A 14,920-nucleotide genomic window follows, 5' to 3' on the forward strand; every position below is an offset into this window, starting at 1 on the left:
GGGCCTCTTTCTATGACTACTTAAGGGAGAGTAAAGTTTCTCCTCAGGAAACCCTGCCTCTGGGCTCCCAGCTGTGTCCATCCTTCCTGGCCCCTACCTCTGCTGGTCCATGCACACACAGGCTTGGTCTTACCTCAGTAGGAGGGAGCTTGGTTGCCAGGTGCGTGAGGTGGATGTATACACATCACAGCTGGTCTCTCAATGCCGAGTCCACCCTCATTTGAAGCAGTGAACAGCCATTATCTGACCTTCTCTTCTGGTCTACCGCTTCTTTCCAGCTTTTCACTTGGGGTGACTAGTCTTCCTGTTGGATTCCCCACCCTTCTCTCATGTTTACTGCTTCCCTCTCTCCTTCCCCACCTCTGTCCAGAACTGGGCCTGTGCAAAATGAGGTCCAAATTCGCCCCCTGCCTTTATCTTCATTTAGCACTCCTTCCTCAGCTCTGCCCACTTTATTACAGCCCCGTTCCCACTTTTTCTCTCTCATCCTTGCTTTCATCTGTTCCCTACAAGTCTGTTCTGCCATCCGCCCGCTCACCTGGGACCTCCTGCCCTGCAAGGCCCTATGGCTCCTCCCAGCAGCCCTGGGCCAGGTGCCTGTCATCCCGGCACAGCTGGGCGGTCTGCCCCTTGGCCAGGTCCCCACAGTCCTGCGTGTGGTTTCAGCACCAGGTGCCGCCTTCATCATACAGTGTCCACATTCATCCATCACCCGATCCTCCACAGGGGTTGTTGTGGCATGTTTTGAAGAGGGGGTATTTTTGAGATCTCTCCATTCACTCTTCCACACCTTCAAGAAGGAGAGTGATTATGTGATGTAAGAATAGGTAAGAGAAAGGAAAGCGAATAATAGGACCTCCAGCCTGGACGCCATGACCTGACAAAGGGCTCTTGGGCCAACGCTGGGTTCCATTTAGTTGACGTGGCTTGGATGTGGAAGTATTAGAATTTCTGGGAAATCGTGGCTGTTGGGAAAATTGCCACAGTAGGTCACTGTTTGTAGTTGAGGAGGTGCCTTCTTAGACCTTTCTAAATGCCCTTGCTGCTGCACTCGGTGGGTCTGGGATCACTTCACCATATGGTGTGGTTTGTGCCATCCTGATTTATTAGGGACAGGAATTCCCAGTCATTGAGAACTTCCCAATTCCTAGGCTTTGGGCTAGGGAGTCATGTCCACGGTCTCATTCAGTCCTCACATGGTCCTATATAGGGAGTAGATTTTGTTCGTCTCATTTTACAAATTCACATTTTACAAGTGAGAATATGGAGACTCAGAAAAGTTCAATAAGTTGCCCAAATTTATGCAGTCAGTGAACAGAGATGGAATTTGACCTGTTGATCTCACTGACCCAAGGCCTGTGTTGGTCTTATACACTAGTCCCTGCCCCCTGCCCCAAGGGATTTGCATTTTCTGTGTCACCTTTTGGGAAAGATAGTCTTTTAGTTTCTATAGCCACACAATGAGCAGATTGGACTCTGGGAGACATCCTATAGTTCATTGCCAGTGTCCCTCCAGGGTGGATATACTAGTCCTCTAAGCTCAGGGTTCTCTACCTCCCAGCAGGGAAGTGTAACAATTAACACTGTAAGAGCAAAGCAGAGCCCCGAGGAGCCCTCAGCCTGTTGAGAAAAGGGGTAACTGATCGTGGAGAGAAAGTTTGAGAGTTATGCCAATTACCCATTTCTTTTTCAGACTTGTCTGACCGCTAGCTGCAGCATTTCTGGACCACATTAGCTTAGCTTCGTCCATTATAAAATCAATCTTACTCATTTGCTCTTTTGTCTTTTAGTTTCACTGAAAGTTATCACAAGGACCAGCCATATGAAACATGCTTCTATATTTGCTGCAGGATCATTACTGAGTAGACTGTTCATGACAACACCATGTTCTCTGTCAAAATTCCTATGTCAGACAGTTATTTTAGAATTTAGTGCCAGGAAAAAATTTCCTCCCCTAGGAATTTCTTTGCTTCCTTCTTTCTGATAAGGAAAGCCCTGTAATATATCACATTTCCCTCTTGCCTTGGATGCCAGGAAGCTCAAAGCCAAATTTGATGCTTAATCATAACTCTGTTAATGTTCACAGATGGCTGAGTTGGTTCCTCTTTATTCCCTTGACCCCCATTTTCTATTTCTGTTTTGATTCGCCTCTCTGCAAATCCATTCCATGTCCTTTTACAAAGAAGTAGGTATGACTCCTTGCCCTTTTGAGGGGCAGGTTGTTACACTGTGCTCTTGTTCCTTCTCCCAGGACTATATTGACACAGAGATGCTGCTGTGTGCAGAGAACGTGAACCAGGACAACCTGCTTTCCTACGCACGCGAAGCTGCAGACTTCGCCACCAATTACCAGCTGCCGTCTTTAGACTTTGCCATGAACCATTATGGACAACCCGACGTGGCCATGTTCGATTTCACCTCCATGTACGCCTCCGAGAATGCAGCCCTGGTGCGCGAGCGACAGTCACACCAGCTGCTCGTGGCCCTGGTGGGCGACAGCTTGCTTGAGGTACCGCCTGCTTTTGGAGCCCCCTCATTCCTGCTGGAAGACAGATCCCCACATTGCTGTTCTAACTGGCAGCATCTGCTGTCCTGCAGCCCAACGGAAGGACAGGCTCTCAGCCAACTGGCAGGACTCTGCCGAGCCCGTCCTTGCCTCAGAGGCTGACCTTTGACGAAATTTAGAGGGGTCAATTCTGCCTGTCTACAGGCAGGAACACTTTCTCTTGCCCCTCTGGGTTTTTCTGGGCCGACTTCTCGGTTGAAGTACAAAATTAAGCGGCCCGGGTCAGGCCATCCGGGTCAGGCCATCCCGGGTCAGGCCACCCGGCCCGGGTCAGGCCAGCATGCAGATCCGCAGCTGGTTGGAGACTTCTTCCTCCTCTGGGTGGATTTCTGTAGCCTGTCAGCATCGAGTTCGAATAGGAGCGAGAAAGGAGTGTGGGCCCCAAAGTCCATGGCCTCCCTGCTCAAAATTCTTCCCAGAAAATGTGCAGATGCTAGGAGTCTTACATTAAATGAATGATTTCAGAAAGGGTAAATTTTTATCTTGATGTAAGCACTGACCAAAAAATGTTGATGTATTTATCCGAAGTTAGCATCAAGTTTCAAACCACGCTTTGGGTGCACGTGGAACAGGTTAGTTAGAACTTAGCTTGGTGAATCAATGCTTGCTCACCACTGTGTGCGGACTCTAACCTAAGCTCCTTGCTTAAGCACTCAGCACCTCCCCTGCTTCTGTCCCAATCCTCCCTCCCAGCTTTCTCTGTCCCGGGACTTCCCGCCCGTGCTCTCTGCTGCAGCCAAACCAGACGGGCTCTTTTTCCATCCGGCTCCATCATTTTCCCGCCACCAAGTCTTCGCCCACACTGTTCTGAGCGGATCAAGATCAGAATCCTATTCATACTTTAAAATCAGCACGAATGCAACTCTTCCCTGAAGCGTTCCTTGATTTCTGTCTCCCTCCCTCAGGGTGGTGTTGCCTCTGCCTTTTTGAGCCCCCAAAGCAATTTTGCTGTTCCGTGTCATAGCACCCTTGCATGTGACTTTGTGCTACAGCTATTGGTGTTTGTGGTGAGTCCCAGTGGACTGCCTGTCACCTCTCTGTCCCCCCAGTGCCTCGCACAGGCCTGGCAAACACCAAGTGCTGGATAGAATGGGATGGCATTCTGGGGATCACTGGAATCAACTAGAACTTTGCATGTGTCCTTTGCAGCCGTTCTGGCCGATGGGCACCGGCTGTGCCCGCGGCTTCCTGGCAGCCTTTGACACGGCGTGGATGGTGAAGAGCTGGGACCAGGGCACTCCTCCCCTGGAGCTGCTGGCTGAAAGGTGAGTATTAACAGCAGGCCCCTCAGCTGGAGGCAGGGCCGGGTCAAAACTCAGGCAGGAGAGGGAGTGAGGCTGGATGAACCTGGAGCCTCTGCCCCCTCTCATCTGCCTTCCCACATGTGGCCTGATTACATCATTGGGGTCCCCAAGGAAGCGTTCCCTGTCATGATCTCCCTCCCCCAGTGACTTTCCGTGGGGGCCAGGCCCTTAAGCCCTGGATGCCAAAGAGAAATCTTCAGGGCGGCCCTGAAGTTGGGGTTCTTGGCACTGCTGGGACACTGAGGAACCAGAAGAGGTTTAGGGGAAGCTTCCATTGCAGCACCGAGTCCCACTCTGTTGGGGGCTGGGTGCTCTCACCTCCCAGGCCTCTTCTGCTGCTGAGATCCCGGGCTTCCTCCCAGACTCCTGCTGCTGGCCACGTGGCTGTGACAGCTGGTGGACCAGGATAAGTCAGGGCTGGCGGGTGCGGACGGTCCCCTGCTGGTCTTGGGTGTGGAGACCTGTGGTCATGGGGGACCAGCCACAGGAGGCAGGGTGGCTGAGTGGCAGTTATAGCAAAACCGCAGGTCTCTGGCCTGCCAGCTCTGAGTCCCTGCCCTCTGCCCTGGGGAGGAGGCCAGCCTCACCATCTCCCAGGGTCCCTCCTGCTTCCCCTTGACCGTGTTGACCCTCCCCCGCTTTGCAGATCTCGAGAACCAGGAGGGCCAGGCATTGCTGGGAAGGGTTATGCAAACACAGATCTAAGAAGCTCTTGGGAGCAGGGGAAGGCGGGTGGAGGGGAGGAGTGGAGAGAAGGCCGGAGGCTGCAAGAGCAGTCCTTGACCTCTCTGCTCTGCCTTCCTCCAGAGAAAGTCTTTACCGGCTGTTACCTCAAACGACCCCAGAGAACATCAACAAGAACTTTGAGCAGTACACATTGGACCCGGGGACGCGGTACCCAAACCTCAACTCAAACTGCGTCAGGCCCCATCAGGTAAGGCCTTGCCTGGAGTCCTGTGTGGGTCACCAGCCACTGAGCGGTGAGAAGTGGGGGGTCACCTAAAATCTTGGCACATCCTTGGGACCCATTGCCTCTTGGCCCAAAGGTTGAGGCCAATTCCTCTCTCTGGGAAAGCCACAGAGTAAAGTAGAGTCAGCATCTCTCTAGCCAACAGGAGAGAACTAGAACACATGTAAGTGTGTGTCCACATATGTACCTGTATTTACGTATGTTTATTTGTCACTGAGCATATGCATTGCTGAGCATACCTCTCTCAAATAATCTGCTTGATCAAATATCAAGTTCTTTCCATCCGAGGTCCTAGAGTCTATTTTTTCTCCCATCGACTTAAGAGTCACACAAGCTCTGACCTCTTCAGTCAATAGCACAAAGAATGGTGTGAATTTTAAAAATCAGCCAATTACATATATTCACACTTGAGTTCCCCCACGTTTGGGTGGATGACAGATCCACTTCTGTCTCAAGTTGCTGGTTCCCTTGCTGAAGGTCATTTCCTTCGGCGAGAGAGGAAAAGGGCAGCCTGTGTTGATGAGAGGGTGGGGTGGGTTCAGCGGCCCTGCAACGACTAGGGTTTGGGGGAAAACTAGCAGACAGCTGTGTGTCCTCTCTCGCTCCTAGGTGAAGCATTTGTACATCACTAAAGAGTTGCACCAGTGCCCTCTTGAGAGGCTGGGCTCAGTGAGGAGATCTGTCGGCCTCTCCAGGCGGGGTAAGTGGCCCTCCTGGGACCCCAGCTTTGCAGGGAGGAGACCTGCTGGGTGGCCACTGGGGCACAGGCCCTGCAGCCAGCCTGGCTCTGATCCAGTGGCCTGCATGACCTTGGCCAGGTGCCTCTGCTCTCTGCACTTCAGTTTCCTCATCCGTAAAACCGGGACAAAGACAGTACCAACCACAGGATCACTGAGTGGGTTAGAGACGAGCGCTTGACACATTAAAGTGAACCGGGCTGACTTCCCTGGGACTTGCTTTTCTTACCCTGTTGTTTCCAGTATGAGAAGTCTTGTCTCCCCAGCTAGATAACAAGCTCCATGTGCTTCACTCTTTTCTTGGGCTTCCAGGGCCTGGCACAGTGCTGTGCACAAGGCTGGTGCTCAGTGTGGAGGGAAGGGGTGATGAAATGACCAGCTTCCCAGCGTCCACCCGGCTGTGCTCAGGTCACCATCCTGCTTAAAGACACACCTGGCTTCCACTGCCTGCCCAGACCTTGCATCCTGCCCGCCATCGGGCAAACTCAGCCTCACCAGCCACCCCTCCCTGCCTTCCACACCCACACGCCCTGCTGCTGCCGGCCTTTAATAAACCATGTCACATAACATGGCAGGTTTCTCTAGATTCTTTGCCACGGCACAGTCCTTTCTGTTTTCCTGGAGATCTCCTTCTGTCCTAGACACTCTTCTAGAAGCAGTCAAATGCACTTCCTCCATGACCCTTTCTTTGGCGAGTTCCCCTGCCCTGGTAGACTCTGGCAAGCCCACTCATGTGCTCCCCTGGCATTGGGTTTCTCTGTTATTGTCACCCACTTCTGTGTCTGTCTTCCCCACAAGATGAGCATGCTGTTGGCAGAGTCCACGTCACCCTCACCTCTGTGTTCCTAGCCTCTAACCAGGACCTGGCCAGAGGGTGTCTCAGGAACTCTTTCCTGCAGGAGAGCATGCTTCCTGTCCCAACATCCTGCCCTCCTGCATGCTCTCGACAGGACCCCCTCAGGAGGCTGCAGCTGTGCCCACAGCCCCTGTCTCAGTGCTGTTCCTCCTGGTCCCCACCCGTGGTGGCCGACAGAGCAGGTCCCCAGGGGAGCTGCTGAGATTTCTGTAGAGCGCTTCACCACTGTCCATCTCCTCTTGCTGCAGAGTCAGACATCCGGCCCAGCAAGCTCTTAACCTGGTGCCAGCAGCAGACCAAGGGCTACCAGCATGTCAACGTCACAGACCTGACCACGTCCTGGCGGAGTGGCCTGGCCCTGTGTGCCATTATCCACCGCTTCCGGCCTGAGCTGATGTGAGTTTGGGGCTCAGCTGGACCTGGCAAGCCCCTCATGGCCCAAGGGGACCCTGGAGACAAGGGAGACCAGGGCTGTTCTAGATACGAATCTTCAGCACGTAGATCAGTATTTCTCTTTGCATACTTTGAATTTGTATTTTTTCTTTGGCTTGTTCTTTTCCCTTTGCACTGATTATTCTGCCAGCAACTTGTTGGATCTGCGTTCCTTCTGTGTAAGGAGCAGAATGACTCAGGCTCGGTGACTGATTGCACTCATACACCAAACCCCTTTCATTTGGGAAATTTGAGTGTTCACACTTTGGAGCCCTACCCTCAAGAGAGGACTTATGGGCAAGATGTAATTCTGGGGACCAGCTTGAGGGTTTTACAGCCAAAAGAATTAGATTTGTGACCCAGATCTGTTAGCTGTATACTGTTGGGCAAGCCCCTCATCTTCTCTGAGTTTGCCGTCTTCATCTATAAATCAGGAATAATGGCAGGGTCATTAGGAAGATTGGATTCTGTTTGTGGAAATGCTTTGTGATGTTGAAAGCACAATACATCTATTATGTTGTGTTTAAATCAACTGCAGTGTAACCTCACACCCAGGAGCAAATCCATCCAGAAGGCTGGATGGAAACCTAGTAAAGTTTATCAATTGGTAACTTTAGGAAATGAGGTTGCCTTGAGAAGGGGATGAGGCTCTCACCTCTTACTTTATATAACTTGATTCTTTTATTTACAAGAAGCCCATATCACTTTTGTAATTAAAAGGAAAAGAACGAATGGGAACTATTGAAAAGTAAAGTAGTTCATAAATTTTCCAATTATTTTCTGATTTTTTTCATCCCAGGTAGCAGATGACATTTTCATAGCCCAGATCTGATTGGTTCCACCCTGAGTGAGGACAGGGTTAGCGTCTTCTGGCTGAGCCCCCCTGAGGGGTGGGGGGTAGCGGTGGAGGGATTGGAGCAAGGGCATTGTCACTTGCAGTGCTCCTTATGGCTAAGTGTGCTCAGCTCTTCACCCCTCTGCATCCTCTCCGAAAACTTCACCTTGTTCTGATTCTCCAGCAACTTTGACTCTTTGAATGAAGATGACACTGTGGAGAACAACCAGCTGGCATTTGACGTGGCTGAGCGTGAGTTTGGCATCCCCCCAGTGACCACGGGCAAAGAGATGGCCTCAGCCCCGCAGCCCGACAAGCTCAGCATGGTCATGTACCTCTCCAAGTTCTATGAGCTCTTCCGGGGCACCCCGCTGAGGCCCGTGGGTAAGGACCTGCTTTCAGGATGAGGCTTTGCCAGCCCCTGAGCCGTCTCTGCCCTGTGCCCACATCTGGCTGCTCTTCACACTGATGTCCTCTGTTCTGGGGCTGACCCCTGCCCTCCCTTTGCCTTTGAGCCCAAACAAGGGTGGACCTCACAGACCCAGAACCATGTATGTAAGTGGGTCCTGTGTGGCAGGTGCCACATGGGGCTGGCCTGCATCTGCCCTTGTCACCGGGAGATCACTGACAGAGTGGCACCAGCCCTCTGTGCAGGCCACTGCCAGCTTCAGTTGGGGGTGAGGGAATTATTTTGGAGGGGCCTTGTCTCAGTGACACCCCGTGAGCTCTGGGGGAGCAGTGGAAGGATCTGGATCTCAGTCTTACTTTTATTTCCTAACAGATGCTTGGCGCAAAAACTACGGAGAGAACGCTGACCTCGGCATGGCCAAATCATCCATTTCTCATAACTATCTCAACCTCACGTTTCCAAGGAAGAGAACTCCACGAGTAAGTTTCGGCCTGGGTTTGTTTAATTTCTTCTTACACGTGGATGGGTGAGGGGAAGGGAGATGCCACGTGCTGGGTCTGTTGATGCTGATAAATTACCCAGATCGAGTGCTCAGGAAGGCATGAGTAGAACTCAGTCAAGTTCCCCTGCACCATGTAGCCAGCTTCAGTGCCTTCAACGTGGTTATAGGAAGGGCAGGGTAGAGAGCAAAGAGGACATGCTGGTGAGTATTTTTAAAAGTCAGTCAGATTAGCTCTGCCTCCTAAGCAGGGAGATGGACACGACATCTCACTTTATTAAGCAATTTAGATCAAGAGCACGACGGCCATTTAGTAGCAGACGTGGATGATGAGGCTACATTTACATCTTCTGTTCCATTCATTTTTTTTATTCATTCATTCAACAATGTTTACTGGGCCCTGTTCATGCCAACGTTAAGGCTGAGTGTTTCGTTTGTTTTTGATGAGGGGAGCAAGTATACAGAGGTGAGTAATATATGGACCTTGCCTTTGAGGAGCTCAGAACCTAATAAAGAGATTCCCAAATTTTCCCAACTTATGGCACCTTTAGTGTCTTAGTAATTTTTTTTCACACTGCCCCCAGATCAAAAGAAATGCCTGAAATTTTCGTTTGTTAAGTAGTTATATCCAAATAACTTGGTAGGGGAATTTTGCAAGGTGTGTGACAGACATCACCATGCTTCCCTAGAAAATCTAAGGTATCCTGCGGCTCCTCTCTGAGTTCACTCTGGTGCCACAGGGTGCCTTGGTACGCAGTTTGGAAACCACAGGCCTAACGAGAAATTACAGGGTAATATGAATGACGACATCTCCATGGAAGGTATAATACAAGTTGCCTTGCTTGATGTGCTCATTTTACAGATAAAAAGTGGAGGCCCAGAGATGTTAGGCTGCAGGGGCTCGCACAGAGCTTGCCTTCCCTCCACTGACTCGGCAGAGGGCTGCAGGCCTCTGCGTGCGTCTCAGTGTCTCTGGGTTGCCACAGGCTCTTAACCACTGGCCAGTCATGCCTTGTCCTGCCAACCCCTCCGCCCAGGGTGGGGCTGGGGCCCCGTGGCCTCCTTTCTTTCCCTGGGCTATGTGATCAGTGGTCACTTTTTCCCCTGAGGGCTGTGCCCCTGGAAGGCAGCAGCGGTTGTGCTGACTCTAGGAACTGGGTACTTAGTGCTCTACACGCCCTGTCTCTAGGAAGGGACAGGCTCGGGGGCTGGGGAGGGCAGGTGTGCGGGCCAGAGCAGCTGCAAGGCTGAGCTGCATGCCACTGCCCTGTGCCCTCTGCTCCCCGAGCTGCCCCACTCAGAGCCTCTGTGGGAGATGCCGTGACCCACCGTAGGTCACGCTGAGCGAAAGCTGTCTTCCGGAGCCCAGTCGTCGGCTTGCCCCACCTCAGCCCAGCTGCTTTTCCTCTGATGACCGAGGACCCCTGCTTTGGGCTACTCCATCCCAGGCAAGCCAGTGCAGCCTTTCTGGAAGCTCTCTGAGCCAAACATTTATCACTTTTCTCCATTCACCCACTTTCCTTCCACCACTTAGCCCACAGCTGGGAACTGGAGAGGCATGTTTAAACCTTTCACTCACTACACCTCTGTTTACAGAGTGACCGAAGTGAAACAGCCTGGCCAGCTCTGGCTCAGGAGGTGGGAATGGTCAAAAGTCAGCCGTCAGCCAGGCCCTCCAGGCCCTCTGAGGGCGCCGGAGCGGCACTCCACTTTGTCCTGGCTCTGCTAGCAAATGCAGCGGGGATGCGTGGGCTCTGCCCGGCCCAGCCCTGGCTGACTTTGGCCCACGTCCAGTCTCCTCCAGGGTGTGCTCCTTGGCTGCCCATCTTGAGAGCGGCTAAAATCCACAGATCTGATTCCCTCCCATGGCCCCAGTTAATGTCTAAAGTTTGCCCTGCTTCTCGGATAGGTAGAGAGGTTAGGTCATTGAAGTAAGTGCCTGGTGTGGGCATTAGTTGTCCCACCCTTCTTCCTCAAACTGGTGGGTTGGTGGGTTTGCAGGGCCACTGGGTCATATTCTGCCCTGGCACTAAAACACCCCAGCATATACTGTCCACCACTCAACGCCAGTGCAATGGTCCGACCACGTGCAAAGTACCTTCTCCCCTTTCTATCATGTGTCTTCTTCTTATATCTGGATCCTTTTTTGGTCTGGAGAAATCTGTTTGCAATGCTCTTTGGTCTTAACATGTCTCATGACCAAAGAGTACTGAGTCCACTCCAGGTTGCCCCTGGACACGCACAGAGGAGGTCTGCACAGGAGACTGGAAACTGCACACATACACGGGGCTCCCCCGCAGTTATACAAGAAGATGTCAATGCAATTAGACACGCAGTTTTCACTGCCCTGGTTCACGTGCCCCTACGGACTGGAGATGCAGGCTAGGCTGCGCTTGCATGATTTTGTACACCAGAGCTCAGACACACGATCTGTATGTACAGGTGCATCTGTATTTGACCTCGCCCCCTCCTCTCGTCCCTCCATTCCCCTCCTTCCCCCCTCACTGACTTCAGAGGACCATCTTGATGCGGGGATTGAGCAGCCCACCTTTGTTCACATGTGGCCTCTTAATCTGAAGAGGGCTCATTGTTTCTCTCCTGAGCCAGTCTTACAGTCTCTCTCCCTCCTGGTTTTTGATGTTGGTGTTAAATTCTTCTTTCCTCCCTAATCTTATTTTCCTGATAACATCCAAACTCCAGCAAAAGAGAACAACTTTGGGCAAAATTGAAGGCTCTTCCTCCATCCAGAAACTTGTTTATTTTAGAGAGAATGACTTTCCCATTCCACGCCAAGAGGGTCGTACCTCTGGAGAGTGGTAACCTACTGGGGTTGGTTATCTCTGAAGACTGGATGGCCCACGCCTGGGGAGGAGGAGAAGAGCTTAGGGATTCTGTTTTCCTCTTAAAGAAAAGCCCTTGGTCTGCTGCAGATCTGCCTCTGTCCCAGTCAGCAGCTAGAAGCCTTGTAGCATGGGACAGTTCCTAGAGACTCCAAAGCTCTTGTCACCAGGCTCACAGGTGACATCTGAACACACATATGTGGTCTCTGTCTCCTGTGTGTGCATGTGAGTGCATGCACACACACACACACACACACACACACACACACACACGCTACCTGTGCTCACCTCGTCTTACCACACGTGGGTAATGCCTAGATTTTTGTCCACTTCAGTTATGACACATATTATATTACATACATAGTTGAGGTGCCTGATCTTTGTTTTCCCCATTCTGGGCCCATTCCTTGAGGGACAACACAACACAGAAGTTGTCATTTGTCCCTGGAAAGCCCATCCTAGAAGACAGGTGGGTGGCCCCAGGATTTATCCTGCTCGGCTGGCTGATTCTGATCCAAGTCCTCGTCTAGCGCTGACCCTGGTGGTTTGGGGTTCACAAAGCATGACTCAGATCAGTGTCTGGTCTGAGCTGGAGGGTCCCCCTCCCAGCTCTTCTCCTTGACCCTCCTTCACAGACACTTTCCAAAGATCCAGGAGCAGTTATGTAAGAAAGTGCTTCCTCCATTCAACACAGATTTACCGAGTCCCCGTATTATGCTGAGTTCTCAGTGCTGGGGGCGCAGCAGTGAACAAAGAGGGCCAAGGTCTCTGCTGGAGGGAGCTGACCTTCCAGTGTGACTTCCTAAGTTCCTCTCACTCCCCTTCTCCAGCTCTTTTCACAGAACCACCCACCCAGCAGCCAAAACTCCCACTAGGGTTCTCGTACTTCTCAGTACGAGTCTTCAGAGACTTGAAGACGGCTTAGGGAGTCAGCCCAGTTACTGATGCTGCCTGGGTCAGTTAGCACAGGGCTTAAGCAACGTGCCCGCCCCCATCCCACCCTGGGTGCCCGCCCCCATCCCACCCTGGGCACCTGTGGTCTGCAGGTCGCTGCTGAGGGTGATCGCTCTCCTGTTCTCTGTGTAACTGCAGCCTGGGATTCTGCACTGACTTATAGAATGGGGATGTAAGCTGAAGCCCAGATGACAAATACGTATTTGGGTCTGGTGGGGATTCAGCACGTGTCCAAACCTCTCAAAGTTCCTCAGCTTGTCTGCAAAATATTGTAATAACATAAACATTGCATTGCTGTGAAGACAGCGTTGAACAAGTGTGAGCTGCAGGTCTGAGCTCCTTCTCTGGCACATGGAAGGGGCTCTGTAAATGATGGTCCCCATCCCATACTGACTAAATGAAGATGCTCGTTTTCTGAAAACGGTAAAACTAGTTGGGTTGACCACTGGCTTCCGTACTGCAACCATGATGGATCCAGCATTTTACAGTGTCATAGCGCATTTGCTCCTCTTGTTACATTTTGAGGAAGGCAGGGGACATGTTCTCATCCCAGTTTTAGAGATGGGGAAACTTGGTCTTAGGGAGATTATAATGCAGTGCCATATAGGTGGTAAATGTCAAAGCCAGAACTAGAATTCAGACTTTCTAATTCTGTGAATAGCACTAACCTAACTTAAAATGTCTAACACTTATATAGCACTTCAGAGGAGAAGAAGTGTCTTATATACATGAATTTGTTCATCCTTACAATAACTTACTTATGAGCTAGATAGTATAGTATCTTAGAAGTGAGGAAACTAAAGTCAGAAGAGTTGGGTGATTTTCCTAAGGTCACTTAGCCGGGAAGTAATTCGTGTCAGAACTCGATCCCATGGCTCCATACTGCTCCGCCATTGAAGGGAAGAGCTCTCTTGCCAGTGTCACTGACCATCTTTCTAAATATCATGGTGGCCAGTATACTCTCAGGACACTGCCTACAATGGCCAACCTCTCTTCCTATGACCTGGATCTGAATTTCTCCACCAGCTAACTAAATATAAAGTTGGGGCTAAAATCACCTTAAGTCAGGCAGTATGGGAACGTGATTATCTTGTGCTGATCAAATAAATGATGAGATTGGTAGACATATGTCTTTGATTTTTTTTTTAATGGAGAACACCAAGTAGTTTAATGAATGCCTTTTGGTATATAGAATCTTTCAAATCATTGGGAAATAATGACAAGAAAGTATCTTAGGGTGAAAGGGCAGGAAAAATTAATAAGAAAGTGAGTTATTTGTTTATTCTCATACTCTCTCGGGGCACAGTAAGTATTCTCTTCCCCCTTGCACCCCAGTTCTCTACAATGCTAAGCAGAGACCAGGGAGAGGGCGTTACGGAGACAGTTGTGGCCCCCCAGATAAGAAAAAAATTAGATAAATCTCTAGATTTGTGTTTTCTCAAGCTTTTTGTTTTAACCTAGCTCTTATCTGAGAATCAGTGCTTCCATGATAAATCCATAAGGAAGAACAGAGACCCTTTGTATTTGTATGTTGCTAACCATATAGACCGCATTTTATTGTCCCAGGGGTCTGGCTGAATCAGAGGAGCTGATGTTGCCCCACCCACTTCCTTTCACCCCTCCCCCCAAGGATTTGGGGGTCTTCTTAGGCGCTGCTGCTGGGTACCCTCCCCCCAGGAGTGTTTTCTGTGAGCCTGCGGCTAACGTACTGAGTTTGGATCCAGGCAGGCTCAGTTGGACCAGTCACAGCCAGGGCTGCTGAATGCAAGAGAGTAAGATGTGTTGCTCTTTGAGGGAAAAGCCAAGTCCTCATTTAAGGTGGAAACAAGAAGAACAACAGAAACCCCTAAGACGATGCATGAAGTGTTCTTGTTGGGAGGAAACCCTGTACTTTCACAGGCTCGTCTCCGGGCCAGTGCAGGGCTCACAGGCCGTGGAGCCAGGCACCCAGACAGCCTGGGCCTCTAGGACCCGATGCTGTAAATAAGGTCATCTGTTTCTCTTGGTGTTTGCCCAGACATTTGGGTTGAAATCATTTCCATTCACAGAATAATGATTTATTAGAAGCTGAGGAAAATGTTGAAGGGAAGGCGAGGCCCTTTGATCTGTTGTTTTATGCTGCCTGAGCAAGGGAAGGGTCACATTTTTGAACAAATATCAGTGACTAAACTGTAGTTAATTTTGTCTTAAAAATTTTTTAAGGTGCTGGTAAATAGGAGGAGGGGCGGGGTGATGGGGAGTGTAAGTGCAGGGGAGCGGGTGCTTGCCTGTGGAAGTAAGTTGAGTGCACACTAGACTGCGTGCTGGGGGCTTTGAACATCACTGTTGATTTAGAACAACCAGGAGGTGAAGGATCCTCTGTGATGGGGCAAGGTGAGAATGTGTGGGGCTGACTGGGCAGCATGCCTGGGTTTGAGAGGAGAGGGTAGCCAGCAGCCCTTTCAGCTGCATCCAGTGTGGAACAAAGGCTGGGATTTAATCTGGCCCTGCTATGGAGGGCCCCGCTGAGGGTGTCGGA

The 14,920-nt window shown here is 50.9% G+C and overlaps 1 protein-coding gene across 4 annotated transcripts in view; it reads left to right on the forward strand.

The window, feature by feature from the left end:
- MICAL2 (microtubule associated monooxygenase, calponin and LIM domain containing 2) overlaps positions 1–14,920 on the forward strand; it is a 219,913-nt gene that overhangs the window by 103,201 nt on the left and 101,792 nt on the right. For all 4 annotated transcript variants that reach the window (XM_065882898.1, XM_065882899.1, XM_065882900.1 and 1 more), the window contains exons 7-13: positions 2,252–2,509; positions 3,716–3,831; positions 4,678–4,804; positions 5,450–5,540; positions 6,682–6,829; positions 7,885–8,084; positions 8,482–8,588. In XM_065882898.1, coding sequence (XP_065738970.1) covers positions 2,252–2,509; positions 3,716–3,831; positions 4,678–4,804; positions 5,450–5,540; positions 6,682–6,829; positions 7,885–8,084; positions 8,482–8,588 — 1,047 coding nt within the window. The remainder of the gene's footprint in view (positions 1–2,251; positions 2,510–3,715; positions 3,832–4,677; positions 4,805–5,449; positions 5,541–6,681; positions 6,830–7,884; positions 8,085–8,481; positions 8,589–14,920) is intronic.

The sequence above is a fragment of the Phocoena phocoena genome, chromosome 8 (genome assembly GCF_963924675.1).
Source record: "Phocoena phocoena chromosome 8, mPhoPho1.1, whole genome shotgun sequence".
In the NCBI taxonomy this organism is placed as follows: Eukaryota; Metazoa; Chordata; class Mammalia; order Artiodactyla; family Phocoenidae; genus Phocoena; species Phocoena phocoena.